At 50.1% G+C, this 27,420-nt stretch overlaps 2 protein-coding genes across 4 annotated transcripts in view; one reads left to right on the plus strand and one right to left on the minus strand.

Annotated features, from left to right (window-relative positions):
- Positions 1-1,432: 1,432 nt before the first annotated feature.
- On the plus strand, positions 1,433-12,102 carry CFAP410 (cilia and flagella associated protein 410). 3 transcript variants are annotated; one of them, XM_073360334.1, is made up of 7 exons: positions 1,433-1,657; positions 3,991-4,009; positions 5,016-5,062; positions 8,156-8,385; positions 9,249-9,420; positions 9,924-10,017; positions 10,866-12,102. In XM_073360334.1, exons 1-7 carry the CDS (start codon positions 1,494-1,496, stop codon positions 10,992-10,994), a joined length of 855 nt encoding a protein of 284 aa, XP_073216435.1. In that variant the 5' UTR covers positions 1,433-1,493; the 3' UTR covers positions 10,995-12,102. The 3 variants fall into 3 exon arrangements, with proteins under 3 accessions (XP_073216435.1, XP_073216436.1, XP_073216437.1); XM_073360335.1 differs by having other exon boundaries at positions 9,990-10,017; XM_073360336.1 differs by lacking the exon at positions 1,433-1,657 and adding an exon at positions 2,631-2,678.
- An 8,592-nt stretch (positions 12,103-20,694) lies between these two features.
- The window catches only part of PFKL (phosphofructokinase, liver type), a 35,986-nt gene continuing 29,260 nt past the window's right edge, over positions 20,695-27,420 (minus strand). Inside the window, exons 17-22 of the mRNA XM_073360333.1 lie at positions 25,947-26,111; positions 24,831-24,892; positions 23,277-23,388; positions 22,731-22,830; positions 22,116-22,221; positions 20,695-21,601 (exon numbers count right to left, since the gene is read on the minus strand). Of these exons, the coding sequence (XP_073216434.1) occupies positions 21,454-21,601; positions 22,116-22,221; positions 22,731-22,830; positions 23,277-23,388; positions 24,831-24,892; positions 25,947-26,111 (693 nt within the window). The 3' untranslated portion in view covers positions 20,695-21,453. The remainder of the gene's footprint in view (positions 21,602-22,115; positions 22,222-22,730; positions 22,831-23,276; positions 23,389-24,830; positions 24,893-25,946; positions 26,112-27,420) is intronic.

A 27,420-nucleotide genomic window follows, 5' to 3' on the forward strand; every position in this document is an offset into this window, starting at 1 on the left:
AAATGGTTCTGTGGTATCCATGCAAAAGTTTGTCATGTTGGATGTCTTCGGAAGGCTCATGGTGCACTGAGCATTGCTGTTATAGTAATGTTATAGGTTGTAATTTCATGTATATAGGTATGAGGCTGAAACTGCCTCCTCATGGCTTAAAACAAGCACAGGCAAAACTCTCCAGAAGCAGAGGGGCAGTTCACATCTCATCAGGGCATGTATGTGTGGGGGGAGGGATAGCTCAGTGGTTTGAGCATTGGCCTGCTAAACCCAGGGTTGTGAGTTCAATCCTTGAGGGGGCCATTTAGGGATCTGGGGCAAAAACTGGGGATTGGTCCTGCTTTGAGCAGGGGGTTGGACGAGATGACCTCCAGAGGTCTCTTCCAACCCTGATATTCTATGATTCTATGAAACCCAGCTCAGCCTCACAGGAACAAAGGCCAAGGTAGCAACAAAGGATCTGTTGGACTCTCAAGTGAGTCACCCCCCTTCCCTTGGTCAGTTTAGGACTACAATGAGGTAATGCTCACATGACTCAGAAAGGGTTAGGGGGCAAAGCAAAGAGGGAAGAAAGAACATGATAAAAGGGAGAGACGTTTTCCATGCTCTCTCTCTTCCACCTGCATCTACAGACACCACCACCAAGCAACTGAAGCGCTGATCTAAGGGGAGAGCCTGGCTGAAGGGCAACCAGCCAGCCTGTGGTGAGAAGCATCTAAATTTGTAAGGGCACTAAAAGTATTAAGATCAGCTTAGAATGCGTTTTGCTTTTATTTCATTTGACCAAATCAGACTTGTGTTTTGACTTAAAATCTATCTTTTGGAGTTAATAAATCTGTCTGTTTATTCTACCTGAAGCAGTGTGTTTGGTTTGAAGTGTGTCAGAGACTCCCCTTGGGATAACAAGCCTAGAACGTATCAATTTCTTTGTTAAATTGACGAACTCATATAAGCTTGCAGCATCCAGAGGGGATCACTGACCATGGCAAGATGGAGGTTCCTAGGGTTGAGTCTGGTACCAGAGATATTGGCTAGTGTCATTCAGTTGCACGATCCAAGCAGCGGCTGGCCAAAAGTGCTCATCCACATACCTGGGAGCAGCTTACATGCCAGAGGCTGTGCGTGAGCAGCCCGGGAGTGGGGGCTCTCACAGCACAGCAGGGTAAGGCTGGCTCCCAGAGTGGAGGACTGGAGAGACCTAGCAGATCACTCATAACACCAGGGGAACTTCACAGGGGGCACCCCAACACCCCCTGCACCGGGCAGCCCCTCCCCGCTATACGAGGGGGCACCCCATACACTGCTACCCCTGCCTCGCAGCAGCCCCCCCTTGGAGGCAGCCGTAGCCCCGCCCCTAGAGATTAGCAGCGTTGGCCCCGCCCCTGGAGACGCTGGTTCTGGCCCGCGTTCCGTATGATCCTCTGCGGCCCCCGTCAGGGGCGGGGCACCACAGGCCGCACGGCGGCCGCTCGTCCTGGAGCCGGAAGCGGGGAGGTGTTGGGATGGCGGCCGCGCCGGGCCCCGCCCCTGGAGACGCGTCCGCCGCGTTGCCCCCGCCCCTGGAGACGCGGCGCGGCCGGGCCGGGGCCATGAAGCTGACGCGCAAGGCGGTGCTGGCCCGCGCCAAGGCCGCCGAGCTGGACAACGTCCGCAAGCTCAACTGCTGGTGAGGGGCCGGGCGGCTCGGCCCCGCTGTGGGGAGCGGGGTAACTCGGGAAGGGGCCCATGGGATGGGGACAATAGACTGAGCGGGGGGTGGGGTACCAGGCTGCGGGAGGGCCCGGGCCCGGGCGCCGTTCGTTGCCCCTCGTGGTGTGTTGGCTGACCCTGAAGCCAGCGGACTCCATTAGCTGGGTGTCTCTGGCTGGTTACTGTGGGGCATTGGAGAGGCCCCGCAGCAACCCCAGCCCCCCACGCGCGCTCTCTGCCGGGGTGCGGGTGATTCGGTGTCCTGACCAAATGGGGTCTCATTCAGAACCCGCGCTTGCCAGTGCTGTCAAACCCCTCCCATGCACCAGCCAGCCTCTCTCCCCAGGGCGACCTTGCACCCAAGAGGCTAACATTTACCCGGCAATGTTTGTAAAACATGTTGAAGATAAACATGTGTAATACAATCGGTATTATGGGAATGATCATGCTTGCTTGGCTGGCTACCAGTAGTTACTGAGCCCAGTTTGGCATTTATTTCCTCATAGGGTACAGACCCAGGAGGATATACACATTTCGTTCGCTCACACTGGCATTCTTATTTATCTTCAATAGAATAGTTCAATAAATGCATCATACTCTTCTGTCACCATAGATTATATATATTCAGTCTTAAGCTTGAGTATGTCATTGCTTGCGAGTAAAAGAATTGTGGTTTAGGAATTTTTGGGGTGAAGTTCAGTGACCTGTGTTATACAGGAGGTCAGAGTAGCGGATCACACTGGTCACTTCTGGCCTTGGAATTAGGAAGATGTGAATTAAAAAAAATTCCATAGCAATGTTAGCCATGTTCCCATGCTGTCTAAAGAGACACACAATGGTCAGTCTAGGGAAACTGTTGCTTACCAGTGCCGGATGAGCAAAAGCTCAAATCAAATATGTGAAATGAAAGGATTTACTGTCACTGAAACTAACTGCTGTTCTGTAATTAGATAATCCTGGGTGCATTGACCGCCTGGTAAGTTAAAACAGAGGATGAGGTGTGTGTTGCTTATTTTTGTTTAAATTCAACCAATGACAGAAAAATTAATCTTTAGCAAAATGTGAGCAGGGCAGTGAAAATTCTCCTCTGGCTCTACTAGACCAATTGCATCCTATTCTGTACTGTGGAGAGAGTGCATGTGTTCTCCTGAAAGTGCAGAATTACATATGAGGGCAGGTCTTATTTGGGACAATCATAGTTTGTCAGACTCTCAAATCTGAGACCCAGATTTTCCTTGGACAAATTGCCTTTGAGGTTTTTTAAATGTATTAAATTCCCAGCATAACAGCACAGTGAGTAATCAAGAAATGCTACCTTTGGCTGACAATGTGGCTGAATCAACATTGCTGAGAGAATTAAACCTTAACTTTAAATTTTCCTGACTTTGGGTATTTAATACAATTTTTAAAGATTAAGAGTTAAACATGGAGTTTTGCATTTAGAATTCTTGGGTTTCTATGTCTGTATTTAGTGTTGCCTTAGCTGGTGCAATTATCCCACACATGAAATGAAACTCATACTCGGTTCAATGCATGCTGCCCAGTTGTTATTGTATGTGGGGGAGGAGGGGAAAAGTGCCTCCTACATTGATCTCCTAACAGTAATTAAACACAGTCCCCACTGAACTCTGGCCAGCTGCTGAGGATAGGACCAAATCATGATGAATGCAGCTTGGTCCTATCCACATCAGCTGATCAAACTGTATTACAAAATGATCTACAGAAAACAGTTTAAACATGGCTGTATGGTCAGAGCAGGCAGGGTTCACACTTGCTGACATGACAGATGGTTCTGAATTGTCTTAGCAGTTGAGAAGGAGTGCATTTACCTTCCAGCCACGTGGTATGCTCATAAGGAGATGGAGTATCTACTGAGTGTGGGAAATCATAGTTTTATTGCTTCCACTTTCCCCTGTAGTCTCAGCTGCATAAAACTGTCATGCCCCATTTGGGCTGTTGCAGAATCTTTAATTAGTGCCTTATGGAAGAAAGCACCATTTGAGCTTACATCCTATGTGGTTGAAGGGCAGTTGGGGTGGCAAAGGTTCCTTAAGGGTCAGAGTTGGGAGGAGGGACAGGACATGCTCTGATACCTGGCAACCCCTGTCGCTCAAAAAAATGAAAAGACACTTCTGAGAATCCAGTTCTTTAAGATAACGTAGATTTTTAAAAACACACTATTGACCTCAGCCATGGCTTTTTCCATACATTGCATCTTTTCACTCGGTGTAAGTCCTCTTTTTAAAATATTTCTAAATTAATTCTCTGCTTTCTTGTCACTATTCAAAGTGGTTTATTTTTCTCTTGCAGGGGCAGCTGCCTCACAGATGTAAGTACTATTCTTGCAATTCTTAAAATCAGCCTTTTCCAGGACCCCTTTCCCAAACAAATATCTAACGTTTCCCTAAAGCCAGGTATGATTAAGACACGTTCCTTGAGATCTAGGCCCCTTTTGTTGGCAGTTAGTCCCAACAGTAGAGCACTGGCCATTGATACAGTGCATAGCAAATTGCTGCCTCACTTGGGAATAGAGGGAGCCAAGTATCCCTTTGGAGTGCTTGGGAGTAAGAAAGCTCGCTAGTCTTACACCTCTCTGCGGCTGTGAGATCTTGGGGACTGATTTAGGGTACATCTACACTGCAGCTGGGAGCATGCTTCCTAGCATGGGTAGACACACATGTGTTAGCTCTGCTTGAGCTAGCTCACTAAAAATAGCAGTGTGGCCACAGTGACTCAAGCTAGCAGCCCGAGTACAAACCCATCCAATGTGCTGGGTTGCCTTTGGGTGGCTAGCCCAGGCCAGCAGAGCCACATTGCTATTTTTAGCATGCTAGCTTGAGCAGAGCTAGTGCGTGTCTGTCTACAGGAGAACCTCCCACCTGACATACTCTGAGAGTACAGATCCTCTTCTTAGTTGGGAAGGTCATGTGTGAGGAGAGCTGAGCCCTTTGTATGTGTATTGGTTGGGGATCTTACAGCACCAAAAGTGTACCAGTACAGTGAGCACTTGTCACATGTTCTGAGCATTTGGAGGAGAGGAACAGAACCAGGTCTTATTTTCCATGCACAATGAGTGTCTGATTATCTGTGTTTCTGGGCATGGTGGAAGAAAATGGAATAGATACTGGCTACACTGTGCTTGGGGACTGAAAAAGGGGAGTGGCTGGGTCCAGGAAACTCCCCCTGTGTACAGTCAGGTTAGACTGACATTGACTTAGCCCCACTAACGTGCTAGTTGATTTGATATTCTAATGGGTTTATCTGAATAAGCACCTGATTATAGACAGATATCTTTAGAAAAAGTACAGTTCTTTATTGCATCTTTCTCTGTCTAGATTTCAATATGCCGTGAACTACCAAACATTGAAGTGATCACATTCAGGTGGGTGTCAAACTAGCAGCCTGAGAGCAGCAGCTGATAGAACAGAGGAAATCCTGTGTCGGGCAGATGACTACAATCTAGCACTATGCTTTTGGTACTTTACTCCTTACTGACCTTGTCACCGTGCCTCTGTCTGCCTGATCTCCAGTACTGAGTCAGGCTGTGTTCCCTTGGGGACAGAGATGCAGAGTGCATTTATTTCCAAGGCTATCTGAGTCTCTCCTGGCATTATGTAAACCTGCATTCTGTATTGGTGGGGAATGGGGGGTGTTCATTTTGGGGGAGAAATAACTCTGAGGTGCAGTGTAAAACTTCATATTCTCTGTGACGGGTTTGGTCACAGAGACCCCCTTGGACTGTCACCTGATGTGCTGAGATTACCTTTGAGCCAGTTTTCCCTGCCAACTTGGGACTTCAGAACCCTACCTTGTTGAGCCCGACACGCTAGCCTTCTGCAACACACACCCAGGTCTGGTCCACGCCCCAAAGCTGGAGACTTTAACCAAAAACTGCTTAGCAAGTCACCTATCTCCAGCACCCAGACACCCAGCTCCCAATGGGTTCTAAACCCCAAATAAATCCGTTTTATTCAGTATAAAGCTTATACAGGGTAAACTCAAATTGTCCGCCCCCTATAACACTGATAGAAAGATATGACCAGCTGTTTGCTCCCCCAGGTATTAATCACTTACTCTGGGTTAATTAATAAACAAAAATGATTTTATTAAGTATAAAAAGTAGGATTTAAGTGGTTTCAAGTAATAACAGACAGAACAAAGTAAGTCACCAAGTAAAACAAAGCAAAAACATGCAAGTCTAAGCCTAATACATTAAGAAACTGATACAAGTAATATCTCACCTTCAGAGATATTCCAATAAGCTTCTTTCACAGGCTAGACTCCTTCCTAGTCTGGGCCCAGTCCTTTTCCCGGTACAGTCCTTGTTATTTCCAGCTCTGGTGGTAACTAGGGGATTTCTCATGACTGGCAGCCACTTTTGTTCTGTTCCACCCCGTTTTATATCTTTGGCCCAAGGCAGGAATCTTTTGTCTCTCTCTGGGTCCCCACCCCTCCTAAATGAAAAAGCACCAGATTTAAGATGGAATCCAGTAGCATGTGACATGGTCACATGTCCTGTGAGACCCTAGCCATCATTCTTCCAGGACTGGCCTGCAAGTCCCCAGGAAGGTTTGCGAGTAAACAGAGCCATTCACAACCAATTGTCCTAGTCCATGGGAGCCATCAAGATTCCAAGCCACCATTAATGGCCCACACTTTGCATAATTACAATAGGACTTCAGAGTAATACTTCATATTTCTAGCTTCAGATACAGGAATGATACATTCATACAAATAGGTTGAACACACTCAGTAGATTATAAGCTTTGTAATGATACCTTACAAGAGACCTTTTGCATAAAGCATATTCCAGTTACGTTATATTCACATTCATAAGGATATTTCCATAAACATATGGAGTGCAACGTCACATTCTCCCTTATACATAAATGCTATTCCATGTTCCTGACTGGGTTCTGTAGGTCTGCTGGCCCCACACAGTGTCATGAAACTTGTATCAGGTTGGAGAATGTTTGTGTTGAAGTTCTTCTGGATTCTTTCTTAGCTTCTTATGGCATCTTGGAATATAGATCTTGCAAACTATACTGAAAAATCTGTGAAGCTTCTAAAATCTTAACCTTAAAGCCATTTGGTTTGTGGAGCATGCAAGACCTGCTCTTGGGTGTCTATGAGGAGCATCTGCAGAAAGAGGATATAACAGCCAATAAATGGTTGTAGTGAGCAAGAGCTGTTTACAGAATTAGCAAAGAGCCAGGAATCTGCTCATCTCTGTAACCCTGAGCCCCTTTCGCTATTTAAAAAAGAAAAACCTCTTGGCATTTTAATTTAAAGTGTGTCATTAACATTAGCTGCTTATTGTTGCTTTCCCCCTCTCCCACTGACATACCTGCCTTCTCCTGCAAAACAGGTCTCTGGCTCCTGCCAAATTAGCCCCTGCCTTTGGGTCTCAGCCATACCTTGGAGCAGTGGTGGGCAACCTGTAGCCCATGGGCCGCACGTGGCCCATCAGGGTAATTCACTGGTGGGCGGCAAGACCGTTTATTTACACTGACCATCCGCAGGCACGGCTGCCCGCAGCTCCCAGTGGCCATGGTTTGCCGTTCCCGGCCAATGGGAGCTGCGGGAAGCGGCGGCGGCCAGCATGTCCCTGTGGCCCATGCTGCTTCCTGCAGCTCCCATTGGCTGGGAACGGCAAACCATGGCCACTGGGAGCTGCGGGTGGCCATGCCTGTAGACAGTCAGTGTAAACACACTGTCTCACAGCCCACCAGTGGATTACCCTGAAGGGCCACACGGTGCCCACTACTGCCTTGGAGTGTCTGCATAGCTCCATAGCCACCCCAGTTAGTGCTTGGGTCCTGAAGCATTCCATGCATTGAAGATGCCTGCTGCCATGGCTCAGGGGAGAAGTTATAAAGAGAAATAAGAGCAGGATGAATATAGATCCTTCTTGGAAACTGCTTTTCTCTTTCCCACTGAGCTGTCCCTTGGCAGCAGGAGCCTGTGGGGCCCATCTGAGCCTCCATGCCCAGGAGTGCTGTCTCAGCAAAAATGTCTTTTCAAGACCAAGAGATGTGAGTGACAGTGCTAAAATTAAAAGAAAAATACTGGATGGAGAGGAGGGGAGGAGTTCCAGAGGCAGTGTGATGAAGTGGAGCATTCAGAAGGGCAAAGCAAGCTGGCTGTGTTTATGTAAACCTGTTTCTGCCAGCTGACTGCTGGATAGTATTTTTAGGGCCCTAAAAGTAGCACAATTGGCCTCTCTCTGGTCAGTGTTTTTTGTTACCAAATGCTATCTCAACCTATTTGTGTTTGGCAGCTGGGCACCCAGAATGCACTGCACCATCTTGGAGGAGGCTTTCAGGCTCCCACTATAGGAACGATACAGAAACTGGGACTGAAGAGCTGCAGTGTTGCAGGGGTCCTGCTTCTGCCTGAAAGTCATATTGAGGGTGGAGCTGGTAATTTTTAGGGCCAGAGACTCATTTCTGATGTCCGTGTAATCTCTGTCCAGTGTGAACAGTATCTCCAGCCTGGAGCCAATGAGTCAGTGCCAGAACCTGAGTGAGCTCTATCTGAGGAAGAACAGCATCCCGAGTCTGAACGAGCTCTTTCATCTGAAAAACCTGCCCCGGCTGAGGGTCCTGTGGTTGTCTGAGAATCCCTGTTGTGGTCCAGACCCCCACCGGTACAGAATGACTGTGCTGCGCAACCTCCCCAACCTTCAGAAGCTTGACAACCAAGGTGGGAATCTGAGAATAGAGTCAGTGGCAGAAAGCTTCAGAAAAACCAGGGTTCTGAACTACCCCGACCCTTAGGGAGTCTTGTTTGGGTTTGTTGGAAATTCAACGTACACACCCTAGAACAGCTGAATACTTTACGTAATAAAACTCTCTCTCTTGGCTCTTGTGTGGGCTAAGACAGCACAACAGTAACCCACTCAGCAGTGCTCTGTGCAGAATGGTGCAGGTAGATCTGCCTATGTTGTCAGCCAGTGTTTTCAAACTGTCCTATCCTTTACCCTCTCCGTACAGCAGTAGTTAACAATACCACACAGGGAATGTATGACCAATATCTTCACAGTCATTATCTCAGATACTGTGCCACCAGTTAGTTTGTTACGGGACTCTCGTTTGTTCTTGCAAAACGCAGATGCTGTAACTGGCTCTGCTCCTACTGTCAAAGAAAGTAGGACATGTCGTTCTGTTTGGTAAAAGGATTTTCTGCTGTCAAAACAAGAGCTTATGTATCCCACAGTATCTGCAGATCCTGCTGCTGGGAAAAAGGAGGAGGGCTCCAAGAGACCTCTGTGAAACCTCTCCTTTAGTATCCCTCTTTATTTGGAGGAGGTAGGGCTGCCAGAGACTTCCCCCTTAGGCTTTGCTGCAGAACAAAGTGGGATATGAGGACCGCTGATAGTTAGGGGGTATCCCTTATGTCCCTGCTCTCGTACAAGCTGACTGTACCTGCTGTCTCGTCTGTAGTTTGTTACACTACTTGTTGCAGTAATATATTCCAAATTAGAACGATGGTCTGTATTCCATGTTGACAGAATTCCCTAGAGCATCAGACTGGGCTCCTAACATGTGTTTGTATGTTTTTGGAAGCTGTGACAGAAGAAGAATTGTCACAGGCCCTGGTAGATGGGGAAGAGATCACTGCACCTCCAGCTAAGCGAAATCTGGAGAACGGCTGTCCAGAGGCCAATGAATCGAGTACCACTGAGTGCACAATGGAGCCAAAGAGTGAACATCTGAATTTCACCCTGGAGGAGACAAAGTGAGGGCTCGGTTATTAATTGTTGGGATTCCTTTGCTAAACTTGTATGTCACATGGGGGGATCCTACCAAAAATACTCCTGACAACCAACCCCAACATACCATGGGCCACAGCCGCAGCTGATCAAATCCACATAGCACCACTGAAGACAATGGAGCTATGCTGATTTTACACCAGCTGAGAACCTGGCCTTGTGCATACAGAGTAGGTCCTTCCATAGGTTGCTTCCTATTTTGCAGTACAACAGCTATGTGTGTGCGTGAAAGGGAAGGGATCTTCGTATTGAATTATGGTTCTTCTCACTTATCCTTTTTAAATGTGCCACCTGTTATCCAAATGTGCGATGTAGACTCAGCTCTGTGGTCCCAGTTAGCATCACTCCTGTAGTTCCAGCACTGAGAATTGGATTCTGTCATTTCAGACAGTGCTGGGAGCAGGCTCCTTCTGGCGTTGGGTGCTCTCATTTTGTGTACTGCCTTTCTCCCCCCCCCACCCCCCCACAGCAAGATTCGAGAGCAACTTGGCATGAAGCCTGTTCCCAGAGATAAATTTTCCTCCTTTTTGCCCAGGGAGACTGATGGCAGCAGGAAGAAGAGGGTGAGTGTATTTAAAGGCTAAAGTTGCTACCTTCTAATGTGTCAGGCAAGTTTAAAGAATAAATCTCTGGATCCAGAAAATGTACAACTTTATACTACCAGATTTGGGTGCACCCAAAGCTGCATAGAACTTTCCAGGTGGGAAGTGGGTGCTGGTTACGTGCCTTTGGGGTAAGTGTCTTGCAGGCTGTTTATTTGTGGCAGAAGCACTGTTGAGCTAAGTGGCTAGTTAGTCCCTGAGATCCATCCTTAGGTGTTGGGGAGCATACAGTGGAGATTAGCCTGTGAATCTATGATACTGTATTGCCTTTAATAAGAAAAGGGGTCAGGATTGATCCCATCAGATAATCATAGGTTAATCTCTACTACCAATTTAATAGCCATCTTTCCTATAGAAAATATGGTCTTGATTCTCCTCTCAGCAGCTGTGGCCAGTGTGTGGCAATGCTACTCTATGGGAGTAAGTTTCACAGAACGTGTATCTGGCCTGGATGGGACTTGGAGTGTGGCTTGGGCCCACCGCCATCACCTCAGTAAATAAAGGAAGGTCAGAATGTGGTCTAGACCAGTCTTGGTCTATTTTGTTTCTCCCCCTGCAGCCAGCTGCGGTACTTGTCCACAGAGCTGCAGGTGTCTATTCCGCAGGCCTTGGATTCGGCACCCATAGGGAGTGGCCTTCTCAGTAGAAGGGCACTGTCTTCCTATAATCAGGCAGAGGAGTAGAGAATCTAGAAGGGTGAAAAACACTATCTAGTAACCTTTGAAAACCAGCCCCTAAATGACCCATCACCTTGCTGGGTCAGAGTCCGTACATCTATAGTAGAAATAACGTCTGTCATGTCTTGACAGAACAACATCCTCAACGCTATCCTGCTGCTCATGAAAGAGCTGGACACAGAGGGCCTGGAAATCATCCACCAAACAGTGGGGAAGAGACTCCAAGCCTTACAGAAGAAGGAGCTTCTGGAAGAGCGGTAGTGCCCATTGCAGAATTCTCCAAAGCAGCCACTTTCTGGGCTCACAGAAATGGAACCAGACTGGCAGCACCAGTTCTGCCCACACGCACTTCAGGCGACAGTAAAATCCTCTCTATAGCCTGCGCACTTTACCTGGGGTGGACTGGGAGCGGGCAGTACTGACCATAGGAAGAAACTAACTCTTGCAACACATGACATCCCCCTTGGCTGTGCATGCCAGGCCTGTGTTGGGAGCTGCCAAGCAAATCTTGCAGCATGCTTTCATCCCACACGACAGGTTCTATTATGCTCATAACTCACATAGCTGAATCCATGCAGTCTAACTCGGTGCTCCCCTAGGACTCACAAGGGAGTCAGAAAACAAAGGTGAGCGGGGGTAAAGCAACCGGTGAAGAAGGGAGGAGAAAGATAACTCTGCTTGTGCTGATGAAATGGAGTGGAGGAGAGACCTGCCCAGCAGCTACAAATACCATTGCTATTAGGTTTGTTCCAAGAGTGGCTTTAATCAGAGTAATGCTTGGGCAAAGCCCTATAGTTCCTTTCCTCTGCCTCTCTGGGAGTGTAGTATCGCAGCAAGCGTTTATGCCATGCTTTCTGTCTCCTCCCACTCTTGAAGGCAACTTCTGCCAATAAAGATGAGGTTTCACAAAAACAGACTTCTGAACAGACGTGCTAAAAAGAATCACTAACTCTTAAATTTTTGGTGCAGTTTTTGAAGCTCAGTGTCAAAGTGTTAGTTTATTTTCAACTCCAACCATTTCTTAGTCAGCAGCTTCTTACCCAGTCAAAGGGGTAACTCCAAATATTATCTTGTTGCAACTGAGCCTAAATTCAAGATTCCGGGTGGTAAATGACTCTCTCCTGTATGCTGAAATTTCTCTGCTTTCCATCACCACTCACTCCTTCAGTCTTCAAAGCAGCTAAGAAAAATTTACAACTAGTGCAGAGAAAGATAGCCCAGGTGGTAGCAATTGAGACAGAAACAAGCTGGGGATGTTTGCTGGGAGATCTGCTTAGATAGGAGGGTGGAATTGTTCTTTACTGACAAGACTGAACTTCTTAAAAGTGTACAGAACTGTTAAATGCTAAATAAAATGCTGTCCCTATTAGATGGAGTCTGTCAAATCATGTCTGGTGCTATTAAGGGTACTTGGAATAGAGGTGATCAAAGTGATTCTGTTAAGCATCACACATACTAACCTCACTCTGCACCTGTGAAGGGGAGAGGATCCAGGCAGCTTCAGCTCTGCCCTATTAACTTGACTATATAAATAGCTAACCCTGTTGTTGCAAATATCGCATGCACCTATTACATCTTTATAGTGCTGAGCTGCTTTGATCCGTTCTCAGGGTTGGAGCAGAGAATCCTGCTTTAAAACCAAGTGCTGCAACTCACTCTAATTGTCTGGCTGGAAAAAAGCTGAGGCTCTTCGTCTCCTCTAACACAGAGCTCAAGGCAGCAGTTGTGTTCTTCTACATTGTGCCAGGGATGCCACCCAATGGAGTGAGGGGCTGACTTAATATAAACATATGTTCTTCCAAGTGCGATGTCAGCCCTGGTGCCACATGGGTACCCACTCTGTGGGATACACAGCGCAGGGCGCTGAATGCTGAATTGATTACAGACTAGCACAACACCTGCAGTGCGGGCTTCACTAATACCACTCTGCTCCTCAGTGCCCCTCTCCACAGCAGGGTTGGGGGTCTACATACTGCATTGTTCCACTGGCCAGACGTTACCACAGGAGATGTAGCACGGATGTCCTTCCCTGTCATTGCCAGGCCTCAGGGGAGGATTCTGATGCCCAGCGTTGGGAGGTCCCTTGCACATGGCCCATTAACCTGGGCTTTGAATAGGAGAATAGCATTTGACTTTGCTAATTTAGGTCCAGATCCTCAAAAGGTATTTAGAGGCCCAATTCCCATTGATTTCAGTGGAGGTTAGGCCCCTAAATGCCTTCAAGGATCTAGGTCTTTAGTCCACACTCCTGCACTCTGTTCTCAGGGTCCATTCCAAAGGCTCCAATCCCTCATTTCCTTTTTTTCTGTGCTTTTTCCTGCAGAGCTGAACAGCATTTCTCAATCTACTTCACAACTGTCCTGTAATCTATGCAACTGAAATTAGTTCTGTTATTTCTCTCCCAGCACTAGGGGAGTCCGAAATAGCTACGGGTCAGAGCTCCTGAGCCATAAAATGACGCTATTGTCTTTTTTGTAATTCTCTAAGTAGCCAAAAAGATTAAATTCTCTTTTCTAATTACTGCTGTTCATAAATATATAATTGCCTGTTCTGTGGAGCCTAGTGTTAATGGTTCTTTTCAAAAAAGAAAGTCCACAGCTCTGCAATAAAAACTTTCCAGCAAGCCAGTGTCACCCACCCCTTTCCAGCTCACTGCTCTGTGCGGCTTACTGCTCAGCTGCTTTGGCAGATGATACTGCTGAATTGGGGCATGTGTGCATGGGATACTGGAAGCCCAGAAGGGCCTTACTGTGCAGAATGCTGTACTTTAATGAAATTGCCCAGTGCTCTGCAGAATTTGACAAAACTCTTACTATGGCATGCACTGTGTTCAAAAGGCAGTGGCATTTTTCCATCTGGTTTAGGAACAATTTTCAAAGAGGAGTCCTTTGTGCCATGGGGTTGAATGGTGTATGGGGATTAATGCACTGACCTTTCTCCTCAGGCCAATCTATTCTACCTGTCTTAGGAATTGGGTGATGAGAGTAAGTGGAATGATGATCTAGCTTTGCTTATCTCCACCTATTTTCCTCCCCAATGAACTCTGACAGCAAATAGCCCTGAGCAGTAATGTACAGGGCAAGTCTGGAGACGGGGTCTATTCCTAGCTCTGCTTGGGCAAATCACTTTGCTTCTCTGTGCCTCTGTTTTTCCCCAGCCCGAGTTTGTCTTGTCAGGTCCCGATAATTTCCATATGAGTTTTAAAAGAGCTAGCCAAGGAGCTTGCTGGATTATTAAGGTTGATTTTAATAACTTTTGGAACACTAAAGAAGTTCTAGAAAACTGGAGGAGAACTAAAGTTGGGCCAATATTTAAAAAATTGTAAACAGGATGACCTGGGTAACTATAGGTCTGTCACTCTGACATAGATCCTGGGCAATATAATGGAGTGGCTGATACAAGAATCAATAAATAAAGAATTAAAGGAGGCTAATATAATGCCAATCAATATGGGTTTATGAAAAATAGATGCTGTCAAACTAACTTTTTGATGAGATTACAAGTTTGGTTGATAAAGGTAATAGTATTGATGTAATGTGCTTAGACTTCTGTAAAGCATTTGACTTGGATGGTAAGACATTTTAATTTAAAAAAATAAGTAATACAGAATCAACATGACACACATTAAGTGGGTTAAAGACTGTCTAACTGCTCGGTCTCAAAATATAACTCTAAATGGGGAATCAGGTGGGTATGTTTCTTGTGAGGTCTCATAGAGCCCTGTTCTTGGCCCTATCCTATGTTAACTTTTTTGTCAATGGCCTGGAAGAAAACAAGCTCATCACTGATAGAGTTTGCAAATGATATAAAGATTGGGGGAGTGAAATGATGACAAGGACAGGTCAATCATATGGAGCAATCTGGATGTCTTAGTACGCTGGGCGCAAGCAAACAATATGCATTTTAATATGGCTAACAGTTAGTGTATATATCTAGGAACAAAGAACGTCAGCGATACTTACAGGATGGGGGACTCTCTTCTGGGAAGCAGCGACTCAGAAAAAGATTTGAGGGTCACAGCAAATAATCAGCCGAACATGGACTCCCCGTGAAACTCTGTGGCCAAACCTTGGATGCATAAATGGGAATAACAAATAGGAGTAAAGAGATTATATTGCCTCTGTATTTGGCACTGGTGAGACTGCTGCTGGAATAGTGTGTCCAGTTCTGGTGCCCACAATTCCATTTAATGCATCCGATGAAGTGGGCTGTAGCCCATGAAAGCTTATGCTCCTATAAATTTGTTAGTCTCTAAGGTGCCACAAGTACTCCTGTTCTTTTTGCGGATTCAGACTAACACAGCTGCTACTCTGAAATTCAAGAAGAGTGTTGATAAACTGGAGAGAGGTTCAGAGAAGAGCCATGAGATTGATTAAAGGAGTAAAAAACATGCCTTCTGGTGATAAATTACATTAGATTGTGATCAAGTCACCCTATAGACTTCTTTTTGTTAGACTCAAGAAGCTCAATCTGTAAGTACCTATACGGGAACAAGTATTTGGTAACAGGCTCTAAATCTAGTAGAGAAAGGTCTAACAGTCCAATTGCTGGAAGTTGAAGCCAGACAAATATAGATGAGAAATAAGATTCACTTTAACGGGGAGAGTAATTAACCACTGGAACAATTTACCAAGGGTCACAGTGGATTCTCCATCACTGGCCATTTTAAAATCAAGATTGGAAGTTTTTCTAAAAGCTCTGCTCAAGTTCAAATGAGTAGGTGATCACAGTGGTCCCTTCTGGCCTTGGAATCTATTAACCTGTGTTGACGCTGACTTGGTTGTCTGTAACAGCCCTGATCACAATGGGGCCTTGATCTCTGGTGGGGTCTCTAGGTGTTACTGTATTATAAAGGATCATAAAGATTTGAGCGCTCCCGGGACAAATGCAGGGATGATATGTAAGAGGGGAGTGACCCAGGAAGTAGATCTAAATGGTTCTGATGTCATTTAGGAGTAAACTATGTCACCTTAGGCCATGTCTACACTGGAAAAACTTATCCTGTTAGAAAAGGTGTGCACAAAATCTTGGTAAGTAATACGAATGACAAGTATGATGTGAAACCCCATTTGACCCTCTGTGACCAATGACTGCAGTATTTAGAACAGGTTACCTAATCCTGGGCAGCCTAAGACGGACAGTTAGTCACATATTTAAACATTATGTATTGCTGTCGCCACTCGGTGCTAAGGTGTGTTTAACATACATAACATGTTCCTGAGGTAGACTGCATTTGTTAAGGCCTAAGAAAAGGGTGTTGCCTGAATGAGAGCTTTTGCTGTGTGGATGGCCAGCAAAGGCCGTATCTTAGAGACGTTTGTGCAGAGAGAATCTGCATGACTTAGCTGTAGCCTGGATGGGAGCACCTAGAGAGAGGCCTAAGCCAAAGATGACACCCATGTTATGGGCCTGAGTGACAGGCAGGTGTTGCTATGATTAGTCAACAATAGCAACGGGGTGCATATGTTAGTAAGTATTAACCCTTAAGGAATTCAAATTTATTGCTGGCTTGGTGAAATCTAATGCTAGAACACACCATCTGAGGTCAACAGTCTTGGTTGTGAGCCATACCAGGCAGCACGGAGCATCACAATGCCAACTTTAGGCACCTTGAAAATCACTGGGATCCACAAAGCCTGAGTTAGGCACTGTACACTGGTGCCATCCCAGGGCATCCCTTCGTGCCCTACACACACCCTGCCTCAGTTTCTCTCTGAGTTCCCAGAAATAACTTACAGCAAAATGTCTTTAAAGTAATATTCCCCCTCTCTTGGGATCTGGTTTTTTTAAACACCACCTGGCTCCCAGAAGAGCCTCTTTGCCCTTTCCCCTTAAATTCAGAGTTTCACAGCCCTCCTTCCAGGGACAATGGCTCTAATTTCTGGGGTCCCACACCTGTAACTCACCCCTCAAAGCCAGAGTTTCACAGCCCTCCTGCTGAGTCTGTGTGCTGGGGGATTTCTTTATCCCAGCAACTATAATCACTAGCTTTGGAGTCTCCTTTTGAGTCAGCCACCTAACCACGTACTTGATCCTCCCCAGGTGGGTCTAATAACCCCAACCCACTGTGTGCACTAGCTGAGAGCAGAGCAGAGCCGAACCAAGCCTTCCACCCCCCCTCCTATCCCTACAAGGCACCAAGTCCTGGCCCTTAAAGGAACAGCGGCCTGGGATGGCCCCGTGCCTTCCTTTTCCCAGGCACGGACTGCTCCCCCGGACCATCTTTCTCTCTCCCAGTGCCTGCTTCAGTTCTTCCCAACCCCTGGAACTGGGCTCTCACCCTCCCTTAAAGGGCCAGGACCCTGCTAGAGACACCCAGGTTCCCTATACAATGCATGGAGAGAGACGGGCACCTATGAATGGGATCCACACAGCCAGTACACTTGGTGGGGAGCTGCCTATGCCAGCCGATGGGAGATACCGCCGACAGTGTAAGAACACCACTAGGGCTAGTGGTTGGGACACCCACCTAGGAGACAGCGGACCCAGCGTCCAGTCCCCTGCTCCAATGGTTATTTATTTATTCTCCTCCTCCTCTGGCTGGATTTGGCAGGCATGCTCTGAGCAACCAAGTGGGGGCTGTGTGGCTCGCAGCCACCACCCAGGATTTGGACACCAAAGTCCCTATGCGGAGCTGGACCAGAACCTCCACTGAGATTTTCTCCAGCCAACTCAGAGCTCCGTCTGTCGCCCCCTATGTGGGGCTCGCCCTCACAGGCTCCTTGGAGCTGTGCTCAGAGCAGCAGGCCTGTCCTAGGTCCCCTTCTTTGTGCTTGTGCAGTGAGAGCTGCAGTAGGAAGGATGCCAGATTGCTGAGCCCTGTAATATTTTTTCCTGTGCACTTTCAGAGAACAGGCTCTTGCTTCTGAGCGTCTGGTCTGGTCCCCATCAGAGCTTCCTGCCTGCCTGAGTGCTCTGTTTATTTGAAATCTTGCCACAGCTGTGGCCAGGACTTTATTTGGTGATCTGATCTATCAGTGAGGAGGAAAGTTGCTGGTTAATGTTTATTTAAGGTGTCCCCACAAGGCCCCCTCGTACTCTCCAGGTTTCTGGCCCAGATCTGTTTTTCCAGCCGTACGATGCATGCATTATCTGATCTCTAGGAAGAAGCGGAGCTGATCATTTCCTAAGAATGTATTTTGACATCCGTGTGTATTTTTGCAAATTGTAAGAGTCAGAATTAAGGTGGGAAAGCAGTGAGCTGGAAGGACAAGGGTGAGTGATGAAGGCGTCATTTGCATTTGGCCTGGAATCCTTCCCAGTCTCCTTAGCACTTCAGGATGTATAACTGTTGTAAAGGTGAAAGCCAGTGTGCGGGTGTTTGCTGAACTCCACTGAAACACACTGTGACGTTATCTGATTAAAATATGACCATATAGATAATTGTTGCAACCACTGTTATATATTTACAAAATCTGGCATGTAAGATGTCTATGAAAAGGTTATGATTTTTCTATCTGTATGCATGTAATCATTTTTGTATTTGAAATTATGAATATTGGCTCCATAACTGGATTTCAAATGTTTGCTCCTGGGGTAACACCCACAAGGTAGTTGGCCAGCACATCTTGGAGGGACTATTCAAACTGAGTGGCCCATCAAAAGACCATTTAACTGACAATGAACCATGGGTGATGCCTATTACACTTAATGGAATTTCCTGCCGTGACTAGGCAAAATGCATGGACATGTGACTTGTCCATGTGATCCAACCACCATCTTGTTACTGTACTTTTCCACAGTAAGGACAATGGGATTCTCTCCACATGGCAGAAGCTACAAAAGGCGCTGGAAACATCTCCATTTTGCCTCTTTCCTACCCAAACCTCTGGACTATGCTAATGGGAGCATTCTAACCAATGGACTGAGGACCTTCCAATGATTTGGAAGCAGCCAGAGCCTTGACTTAAGCCAGCAGTTTATTCCATCACTGCTACAAGCCTGAACCAAGAACTTTGCCATTACTCGATGTAACTGATTCCTTTAACCAATTTTAACTCTCACCTTTTTTTTCTGCTTAAACCTTTAGATTTTAGATACTAAAGGATTGGCATCAGCGTGATTTGTGGGTAAGATCTAAGTTATATATTGACCTGGGTGTGTGGCTGGTCCTTTGGGATCAGGAGAACCTTCTATTTGATGAGAGTGGTTGTAAAAAACTACTCTCCTTTAAATCCAGTGTTTTTGGTGGTGATAAAAGAACTGGAATGCCTAAGGAAACTGCTTTTATGACTTCTTGTTGCCAGTGTGGTGAAACAGAAGTTTACTTTTGTTGCTGGTTTGGTATATCCTATGTGGGATTAGCTAACTGTTTTGCGGTGTATCTGCCCTATTTCTCAGCAGTTTGTCCTGAATTTGGCATCCTCAGTTGTGGCCCACATAGGCATAGTTGCACACACTTGTAACCTTAACACCTTAGAGCTCAAAACTCATCATGGATGGCGCAAGATTATTGACCTCTGAGGTTGCATAGTCCTGGTGCCAAGGCACTGCCCTGGGAGTCAAGATGTGGTCTCTGTTCTCTTCTAGTGACATCCTCTAGGGCCTTGGGAGAGTCACTTCTCTTCTGGACCTCAGTTTCTCCATGTGTGCAATGGAAATAATGATCATTGTGATGCTGGCAGACCAGGTGCCAGCTCGTGCCAAAGCCCCCGGCCAATTCATGTGTGTATTAGTGTAGATTAAAGCAGTTGTTAATTGTATCAGAGTGTATTTGGTGTTTAAGCTTCATGAAAACGAATGGGCTGTTACATGCATTTTCACTTATCCGTATCCTGTTACGATGTAATAAACATTGACATGTGTACCCCAGTAACTAAATAACCCATCAAACGAGCAAGAAGCCTTGTGGAATGCAAATGAAGAACTTCAGCAGGGAAGTGCTAATTCTTGCGCATTTGAATGCAAGTGGTCATTGTGTGCGATGATCAGAGATCAAAGACTCTAAATGCGTTCCTATCTCTCCACCAATCAAAGAAAGAGCCCACGCGGGTGGGGACCTGTCAGCTTGTTTTCTGGGAGAAGAAGCTGTAAGTATGGACTCAAGGAAAGCTCCTGGATTTCTGGGCTGTTTGGACTCTTACAGGGAAGGATAATCCGCGGTATGGGGCCTTGCCTGTTATTCCTGGACAGCTGCACAGAGTGCTCAGGGCAGACGCCTAGCGCTCAGCAAAGGCCCACGGCAGGCTGCAGAGATGCCGTCTACGCGCTGCGTCTGTGGCTGAAGCTTAGTCAAACCGCGGCCTTGCCTGGGATTTCATGCTGCATCGCTGCCCTGCTTCCCAGCGAGCCAGACACCATTCTGAGACCACATTGGTTGGGGTTTCAGCGTCTGGGAGGACAGAGGTGGACAAGAACACCAAAGCACGGGGGGAGTGAACCAGAGGGGCAGAGGGGCCTGTTTTCCAGACTAGCTCACCCCCTCTACGATCTACAGTCCTTCTCTCTCCACTTCAGCGCCACGGGACTCCAACACGACGAGCTGGGAGCCGCGCTCTCCCTTGGTCCAAGCCCCCATGGAGAACAGCCACGCTGGTGCTCGGCCACACAGGCAGGGGCCACTTTCCAGACACAGGTTCGAGTTCAGCGGGTTTTATCGCTAGGAGACACAAGCAGCACCACAGAGAACACTGGGACACAGCACAGCCAGCGAAGGTTTGGTTACAGACGCGTGACTACCCCACAGCGTGCATTGGACATGGTGACTCACGAGGAACATCGGCAAGGGCAGGGAAGGGAGCTTGGCGCCTCGGCCGTGCTAGGAGCCTGCGCAGGAGAGCAACAGGAGCCAAGCACTCGTGCGAAACAGCGTCTCCTGGGCGCTCACTGCGCAGCACACAGCTGGGCTGGGTTTGCGCTCAGCGCCCAGGGAAGACTCCAGCTGCCAGGAAGAAATGCAATTTGGGAAGTGTCCCAACAGAGGAGGCGAGCGGGAACATGCAGGAGCCACACGTCTTCCAGGTCGGGAAGAACAGAAGGAGACTTTATTGGGTGCCTACGCAATGGTGAGAGAAAACCACTGGGAAGTGCCTGTGGGGAGCTGACACTCATCCCTGGTCCCTTCCAGTTCATTGCAGATGACGCTAACACCTTTGAAGAATTCATCAGACACTGAAGACATTAAATAATGGGAACAAAATCTCAGTGTGAGCTAAAGGAGCTGCCCTGTGCGGACTGCATGTGAATGTGCTCCTCCCACAGACACCAGCCTCCTGGGACAACCTCTTCAAACGGAACGAGCCCACTGGGAGAGCCTTACAGGGGCCTGGCTTGGGCCCAGACCCTGAAGGGTCTTTAGACACCTACGTCCCTCTGAAAGCCATGAGAATTAGGCATCTCAATATCTTTGTGGGTCTGTGCACAGAGCTTGCTGAGAATCAGGCCCCTGTAAGGTGGCTCTAGCCAGGCACCCAAACCATTGATCACCGAACCATTGGTAGGCCTGGGACCCTGTAGCCCAGACCCTGCAGGGGAGAGGCAGACCACAGACCCGCTCTGCAGGTCAGGTGGGAGAGAGTAGTGTCAACTAATCTCGGGGGCTGGTTGAAATCCCCAGAAGGCAGGAGATCCTGGGAGTCACTGCTAGCCAGTGCGCCCAGCACGAGCACCTGGTAGCCCCTCTCCTGCCACTGGGGACCGGGGTTCAGCTAATACTGTGTGGGGAGTCAATAGAGACACGGGGGATGGGGTACTACAGCGTCCCTGCAGCTGCGGGGCGGTGCTAGAACCCCTTCTCGATGCTGAGGGTGCGTCGGGTGACGTGCTCCATCTTGCCGGAGATGTACTCAGTCAGGCTGATCTGGTAGTTGGCCAGCATCTTCAGCATCAGGCGCAGATTGAGCCACCACTGTTCCTGCGGCAGCCTGTGCCTGTGGGGGAGAGGGACAGAGATCAGCACCGCACCGAGCCTGCTTGCAGCAGCAAAGGGTCTACCCAGAGACTCGTGCTCCCAGCAGCTGGACGAATCCCCCACATCCAGCGTTTCCAGCCTGCAAGATGCACTTTCCCCGCAGTGGAACAGACAGCTTTTCAAAGGGGAACTGGCTAGGTCTTGGAAACCCCAGTAACCCCAGGCTTTGAAATGCACCAGGAGCCTGGTGGGTGGAAGGCAGGTTTTCTGGGGGAGTCAGACAGGGGAGATCAAACCAGGCTGAAAGGGGAAAGTGAGTTCTGCTCTTAAGCTGTGGCATCTCCCACCAGTTCTGTCCGAGACGCTGGGAGCACTGCTGTCCTGGCCCATGACTGCATCAGGCCAACCCTGGTCCCTGCCGCCAGTGCGTGAGAGGCGCATCGCTGATGGCTTGGCTGGCAGAGGCCCTGGCTCCCGAGCAGGCAAGCACACTGGGAAAAGGGAGCCCCCCTAGCTCCCAGCCCGGTACTCACTCAAAGTCGGTGACTTTCTTGAGCTCCATCACGGGGCTGAAGGCCACCGTCTTCTTCCTGAGCCCGATCACACAGGCTGAGTCTGCTGAGTTGGCGAAGACGCGCCCTGCAGGACCACAGGCGGGGCATTAGCAGCAACATGGACATAGCCATGCAGGTCCCCCGCAGAGTGCTGTTTAACCAGCAATAGACCTCGGCCTCAGCAAGGGGCTGCCGGAATGCAGGGGCCAGCTCGCTGCACCATCAGCAGGGGCTACCTCGTAACAAGCCACTTCAGGCCAGGACTGACTGACCTGTGGGGCCTCTGCTCCCCTTTCACCTCTAGAGGCTATTTCTGCAGGCCACGGCTGGGGCGGGCTGGCAAATTGCACGGACACTTCCCCATGCTGAGCGTGTCCCGCGGATCACCAGGGCTGGTGGGGCCAGAGTTACCAGCCTGGCTCAGCCGCTGGACACTCACCCGGGGTGGGGGAGAAGCCTGCCCAATGGACCCCAGGGGCTCAGTGTCAATGCCTCGGCAGGCACAGTGTTCTGTGAGCCCAGGGCAAGCGCTGCGTCCTCGCCCATGTTCCCTGTGCCAGACAAGGCCTCCCCTCGCCGCAACACTCGACCTACCCTTGCGATAAGCCTGCTGCAGCTTCTCTGACATCCACAGCATGGCCTTCACCCCCAGCTTGGTGCCATAGTTACGGTCAAAGGGGGTCGGAGCTCCGCCCTGTAAACGGAGACGGGTGGCCCCATGGGGCATGGAATGAAGCCAGGAACAAAGGAAGCCTGCTGCACAGCTGCTGGGGGTGGCACCAGGCAGGAAGGGGGGGGTAGGGGCATCTACACATCACTGTGGAACACGGGAAGTGGGTGCCCTGGAAATGGCCACCCGCCTCTGGGCCGTACACAGAGCATACAGCCCAGGCAGCTCCTGCACGGCGTGTGCTGCGCTTTCGGGGGGGGGTGCGGCCTGCAGAGCGACACTCCAACTGGCTAAACATCCGGAGGCCTCCGCACTGCCATGAGCACAGGAAGACAGTGAAAGCAAAGGGGAGGCAGGGTCTAGAGGCGACTAGGCCCCAGCCTCTCCTCCTGAGCTGAACGGGAGCCTGTCTTTGGCCATAGCCACCTGCCAGGAAAGTTCCCAGCCTAGCCGGCGCGGCTGCCGCCTACCTGCTGGAGGTGTCCCAGGACGTTGATCCTGCAGTCGAAGATCCCTCTGCCCTCGGACGAGTACAGGTTGTAGAGGAACTCAGTGGTGTAATGTTCATGGCACTTCTCGTTGCTTGGGAGAAGGCAAAGGAGAGCACGTTAGCGGGGCTGCCTCCCGCGATTCAGAAGGCCATGCTGGGGGGCAGAGGATCCTACCCACGGATCGCTGCACCATGGGCAAAGCAGGGAGCTGGAACAATAATCTATGATCCCAAATCGGGCTGCCTCTGAAACCTTCCGCAGTTACCAAAGCTTGGCAGGTCAGCAGACAGCGCAGGAAACTCCTGCTGCCCTGCGTGCCAAGCCCTGGCTCGGGGCCGAAGCCCTAGGCATTAGGGATGGAAGAGCCCAGTGAGATCTCCCTCCCTCGCCCTACCAGTGCAGGATTGCCCCGGTAGTGTGTTAGCCCGCTCTTTGTGGAGCCTTGCTTCAAACATCTCACGGGATGGGCCTGCCACCTCTGCCTAGCCGAAGAAATCATCCTGCCAGGGAACTTTCCCTCCTGGAGGCTACATCTAATTCATCCCGTTCTTAGACAGCTCCCTGTGCACCACTCTGAGGAACCTCTCCCCGGGCTTCCACCCGCCAGGCACTGCAGCTGGTGAAACAGTCACTGCTCAGCTGTGCTAGATAGTGGCAGCTCCCCGGGGTGGTCTCAGCCAGGCTGGGAGAGACAGTCCCCGCACTGACCACACCGCACGGCACAGCCACGTCTCACTTGCTGACCCCTACCACCCGCAGGTCTCACCCCTGGCTCCTGCAGCCCTGTTTCCTCTCCCCCATCACATGCTTTCTCCCACGCTGGTTCGTCCCAGTATATCCTGCCCACGTTTCTAACCACTGGGGGCTTCACTAGGCTGATTCGGGTTAAAGCTGACCTGCGGGGTTTGGAAATAAAAGCTTCTGAAGGCCGGAGGTCAGAGCTTCTTGTTGGCCCTCAAATCGCTAAAGCTGTCGCAGCCCCCTAAAACCAGCCCGGCGCTTGGGGTGCTGCTCTGTGATGGGGCTGACTCCCAACCCCAAGCTCAGCTCTTCAAACTGGTTCATTTCAACTCTTTGCGGTTCAACCGCAGCCGCATCGAGACCAATGTTCTCCACCCTTGCGTAGCGTGCTGGCTTCCCTTGAGAGCCCCTCCCCGATTCCTGCGTGCGCGTGTAGCCATTCGACGGGCAGCAGCTGGGCTGCCTGGAGGGTCAGGGCTGTGTCCTTCAGCCGGCACACTCATGAGCCCTCTGTGCTCCAAACGTGCATCCCACGGGGTACTCTCCTCAGCAGCAGGAAAAGGGTTAAAACTACTAACCCCTCCCCCCAGCAGGATTTAAGCAGGAACACCCTCCTTCCCAGCTCTGCGTGGGCTCTCCAGCCTGGCGCTCAGGGGGTGCCGAGGGGGCCGGCCGGCCGGTGCCCCGCACAGTCTGGTTGCAGGCTGGAGCGTGGAGGCTGGGTTAGTTTCGCAGCAGTAGTGCAGCCTGCAGAGCTGTGTTGCCACAGAGAAGAGCCCCGGGCTGACTCACCGGAGCACCAGGCCTCTCTGAATGTCAGTCTTCATCTTCTCAGTCAAGTGCTCAACGTTGGCCTACAAGACAGACACGGGGCATGTTAGTACAGCACTCAGCACTGTCCCACCACCCAGCACCTGCCCAGCCAGGGGCTTCCCGCCCCAGAGAAGGCCCTTAGCCCCACTCTCGCCTTCCCTCCGTTCAAACCTCCGGCACAGCGCAACCCCCATCCAGAAACACCCTCATCTGATCGACATCATCTCCTCCTCCTCCCGGCAGAGTCCAAACAACAGCTGCAACGTGCTCTCTGGCAGGGAGAGGAAGCTGATCCAATGGGAGCATCTCCTCTGCCCTGTGCTAATGCAGCCATGAACGAACCTTGGCTGGCCCCTGGGTACCGCCTGGGGGAAGGGAGTTACTAGGGCTCATTCAGCTCCCTCCCCAGGTGAGCCGTACTGCTAGGGCCTCTGGTGAATCATTTCCTCGCCTCCCTGATGGCCCAGGCTCTTGAGACTCTTCACCCTCTGCATCAGAGGGACCCAGGGAGCCTATCCTTGTAGCAAGAGGTGATGCCATCCTCACGATGAGAGGTTACTAGACCAGCCTCTGCCACAGGGTCTTTGTGAATCCAGCACTCAGATTCAGATCTGATGAGGCAATGAAAGGCAGCCATTCGTTTTCCTCTGCTACCTCATTATCCTTGGGCCCAGGGATCCCTATCAGACCCTCCCAACCCCATGTCCAGCACCGTGCCCTTCCTCCCACCTCACATCTACAGCTGATGTCCTCACCGAATTCCCACTGGCAACCCCCATGCTTAGATCTCCTCGGTCCAGTGAGTGAGGCAGATATCACGGCTCTCTCTCTCCCAGGAACCACCCTGCGCTCTCTCTCCTCCCTTTAATTAATGGCACTGCAAAATAATTACATGTACTACGTTGGTCCCACGTACTATGTCTGCCCCGAACACACTAAGGGAACACTGGAGCAAAGTCACCTGCTGCATGTTCTTCCTGTTCCTGTACGTATCGCGTGGCCCCATCTCAGTCTGGCCCACATCATGCCCAAAGGGAAGGACACGCTCTGCATAGAGCTGGGCGCATCTCCGCAGGAGTCAGAGAGCGAGCTCACCTTCAGGTCGTGAATGGTGAAAGGATCCTCATAGACATAGGCAGCGTCTGCTCCCACGGCGATGCCGGTCACTGTCGACAGGTAGCCGCAGTAACCCCCCATGGTCTCCACAATGAAGACGCGGCGCTTGGTGCCAGAGGCAGACTGCTTAATGCGGTCACAGCTCTGTGCCGGGGAGAGAATAGAGGGCTCATTAGCATGGAAATCAGAATTGGAGCAAGTATGGGATCCCCACCCCTTGGTCACGGACAGCTGGCAAGGAGAACCAGCTGTGGGTCAGAGCCATGTCTGCCATTATCCTGAGCAGACAGGCTCTCCTCCTCCAGCCTGGCAGCCAAGGATTGCTTGGCCCTTCACAATCCTTACAGCGCCCCTGAAATGCTCGATCCAACCTGCATGCACGCCCCATCAGAACAGGGCCCTTGACCCCCACTTCCAGGCAGCGCTCTGCCACTGTCCGGCAGATGTCTGCTCAGAGTCAGGGCAGCTCTGGGTCCAAGCCCTGTTCTGGGGAGGGCCCTGCTGTCTGGCAGGCTGTGGGGCATGGTGGGGGCACTCTGCAGGGCCCAGGCTGAACGGGAGGAGGAAGGGGAATTGCCCTTTAGTCCCTCCCCTTACTGCGTGAAACCTGGTGACACAGGCCTGGGCCTGTCTGTGGTGGGATCTTTCTGGCCGACAGGTCCAGCATGGTTTCCAGGGCCAGGCCTCAGCCTGGCTTAGCAAGGTGATGAGCAGAGCATCTAGCCAGCGCAGGGAGGGAGGACAAGGCCCACACAGCAATGGGGGGAGGAAGGGGCTGCTTTGGGGTGCAGGAGGCTGTCAAGGCTGGCCCCAGCAGGAGCCTGGGCTGCAAGGGGTGGGTCTCTGCACTCTGTGTGGGGGGTGAGCGAGTATCTCCCCAGACAGTGTGCAGAGGGGATGGGGGAGCACGGGGCAGTGTGGGTGACCCATGCTGGAAATGCAGGGCGGGGTGGGCAGCCAAAAGGCACCGCCTTCTTCTGCACTTTTCCCTGTTCAACGGGCTGCAGGGTTTTGTGCTGACGGCTCATAGCTGCACTGTGGAATTTGTCAGGGGGTGGGCGAGAGCGCCTAGAGCAAGGGGACTGGACACTGGGACTCACCCTGTAGGAGGATGCCGCACGCACTGGACCACAGAGTCATGCTTGCTCCCTCTCTGGCCCAATGACGTTGGAAGCAGCAGCAGCCTAGCAGCCAACCTCGGGCTCTGCAAATCACAGTGCTGGTCCCGGGGTTATCTAGGTCAGTGGTTATCAGGTCTCTGAGCTGGGGGTTCAGGCTCTGGGGTGGGGCCGGGGATGAAGGGTTTGGGGTGCAGGAAGGGGCTCTGGGTTTGGGAGGGGCTCAGGGCTGGGGTAGCAGATTGGGGCGTGGGCTTACCTCTGGCAGCTCCTGGTCAGTGGCGCGGCTGGGGTGCAGAGGCAGGCTTCCCACCCGTCCTGGCACTGCAGACTAC

Source organism: Lepidochelys kempii, chromosome 9 (genome assembly GCF_965140265.1).
Source record: "Lepidochelys kempii isolate rLepKem1 chromosome 9, rLepKem1.hap2, whole genome shotgun sequence".
NCBI classification, from domain to species: domain Eukaryota; kingdom Metazoa; phylum Chordata; order Testudines; family Cheloniidae; genus Lepidochelys; species Lepidochelys kempii.

Bases quoted from the DNA above. Each gene is read 5' to 3' on its own strand.
- CFAP410 (XM_073360334.1), top strand. From the start codon at position 1,494: ATGGCGGCCGCGCCGGGCCCCGCCCCTGGAGACGCGTCCGCCGCGTTG. The intron at 5,063-8,155 runs GTGGGTGTCAAA...ATCTCTGTCCAG, and splicing joins ATTGAAGTGATCACATTCAG to TGTGAACAGTATCTCCAGCC. The intron at 8,386-9,248 runs GTGGGAATCTGA...TGTTTTTGGAAG, and splicing joins TCAGAAGCTTGACAACCAAG to CTGTGACAGAAGAAGAATTG.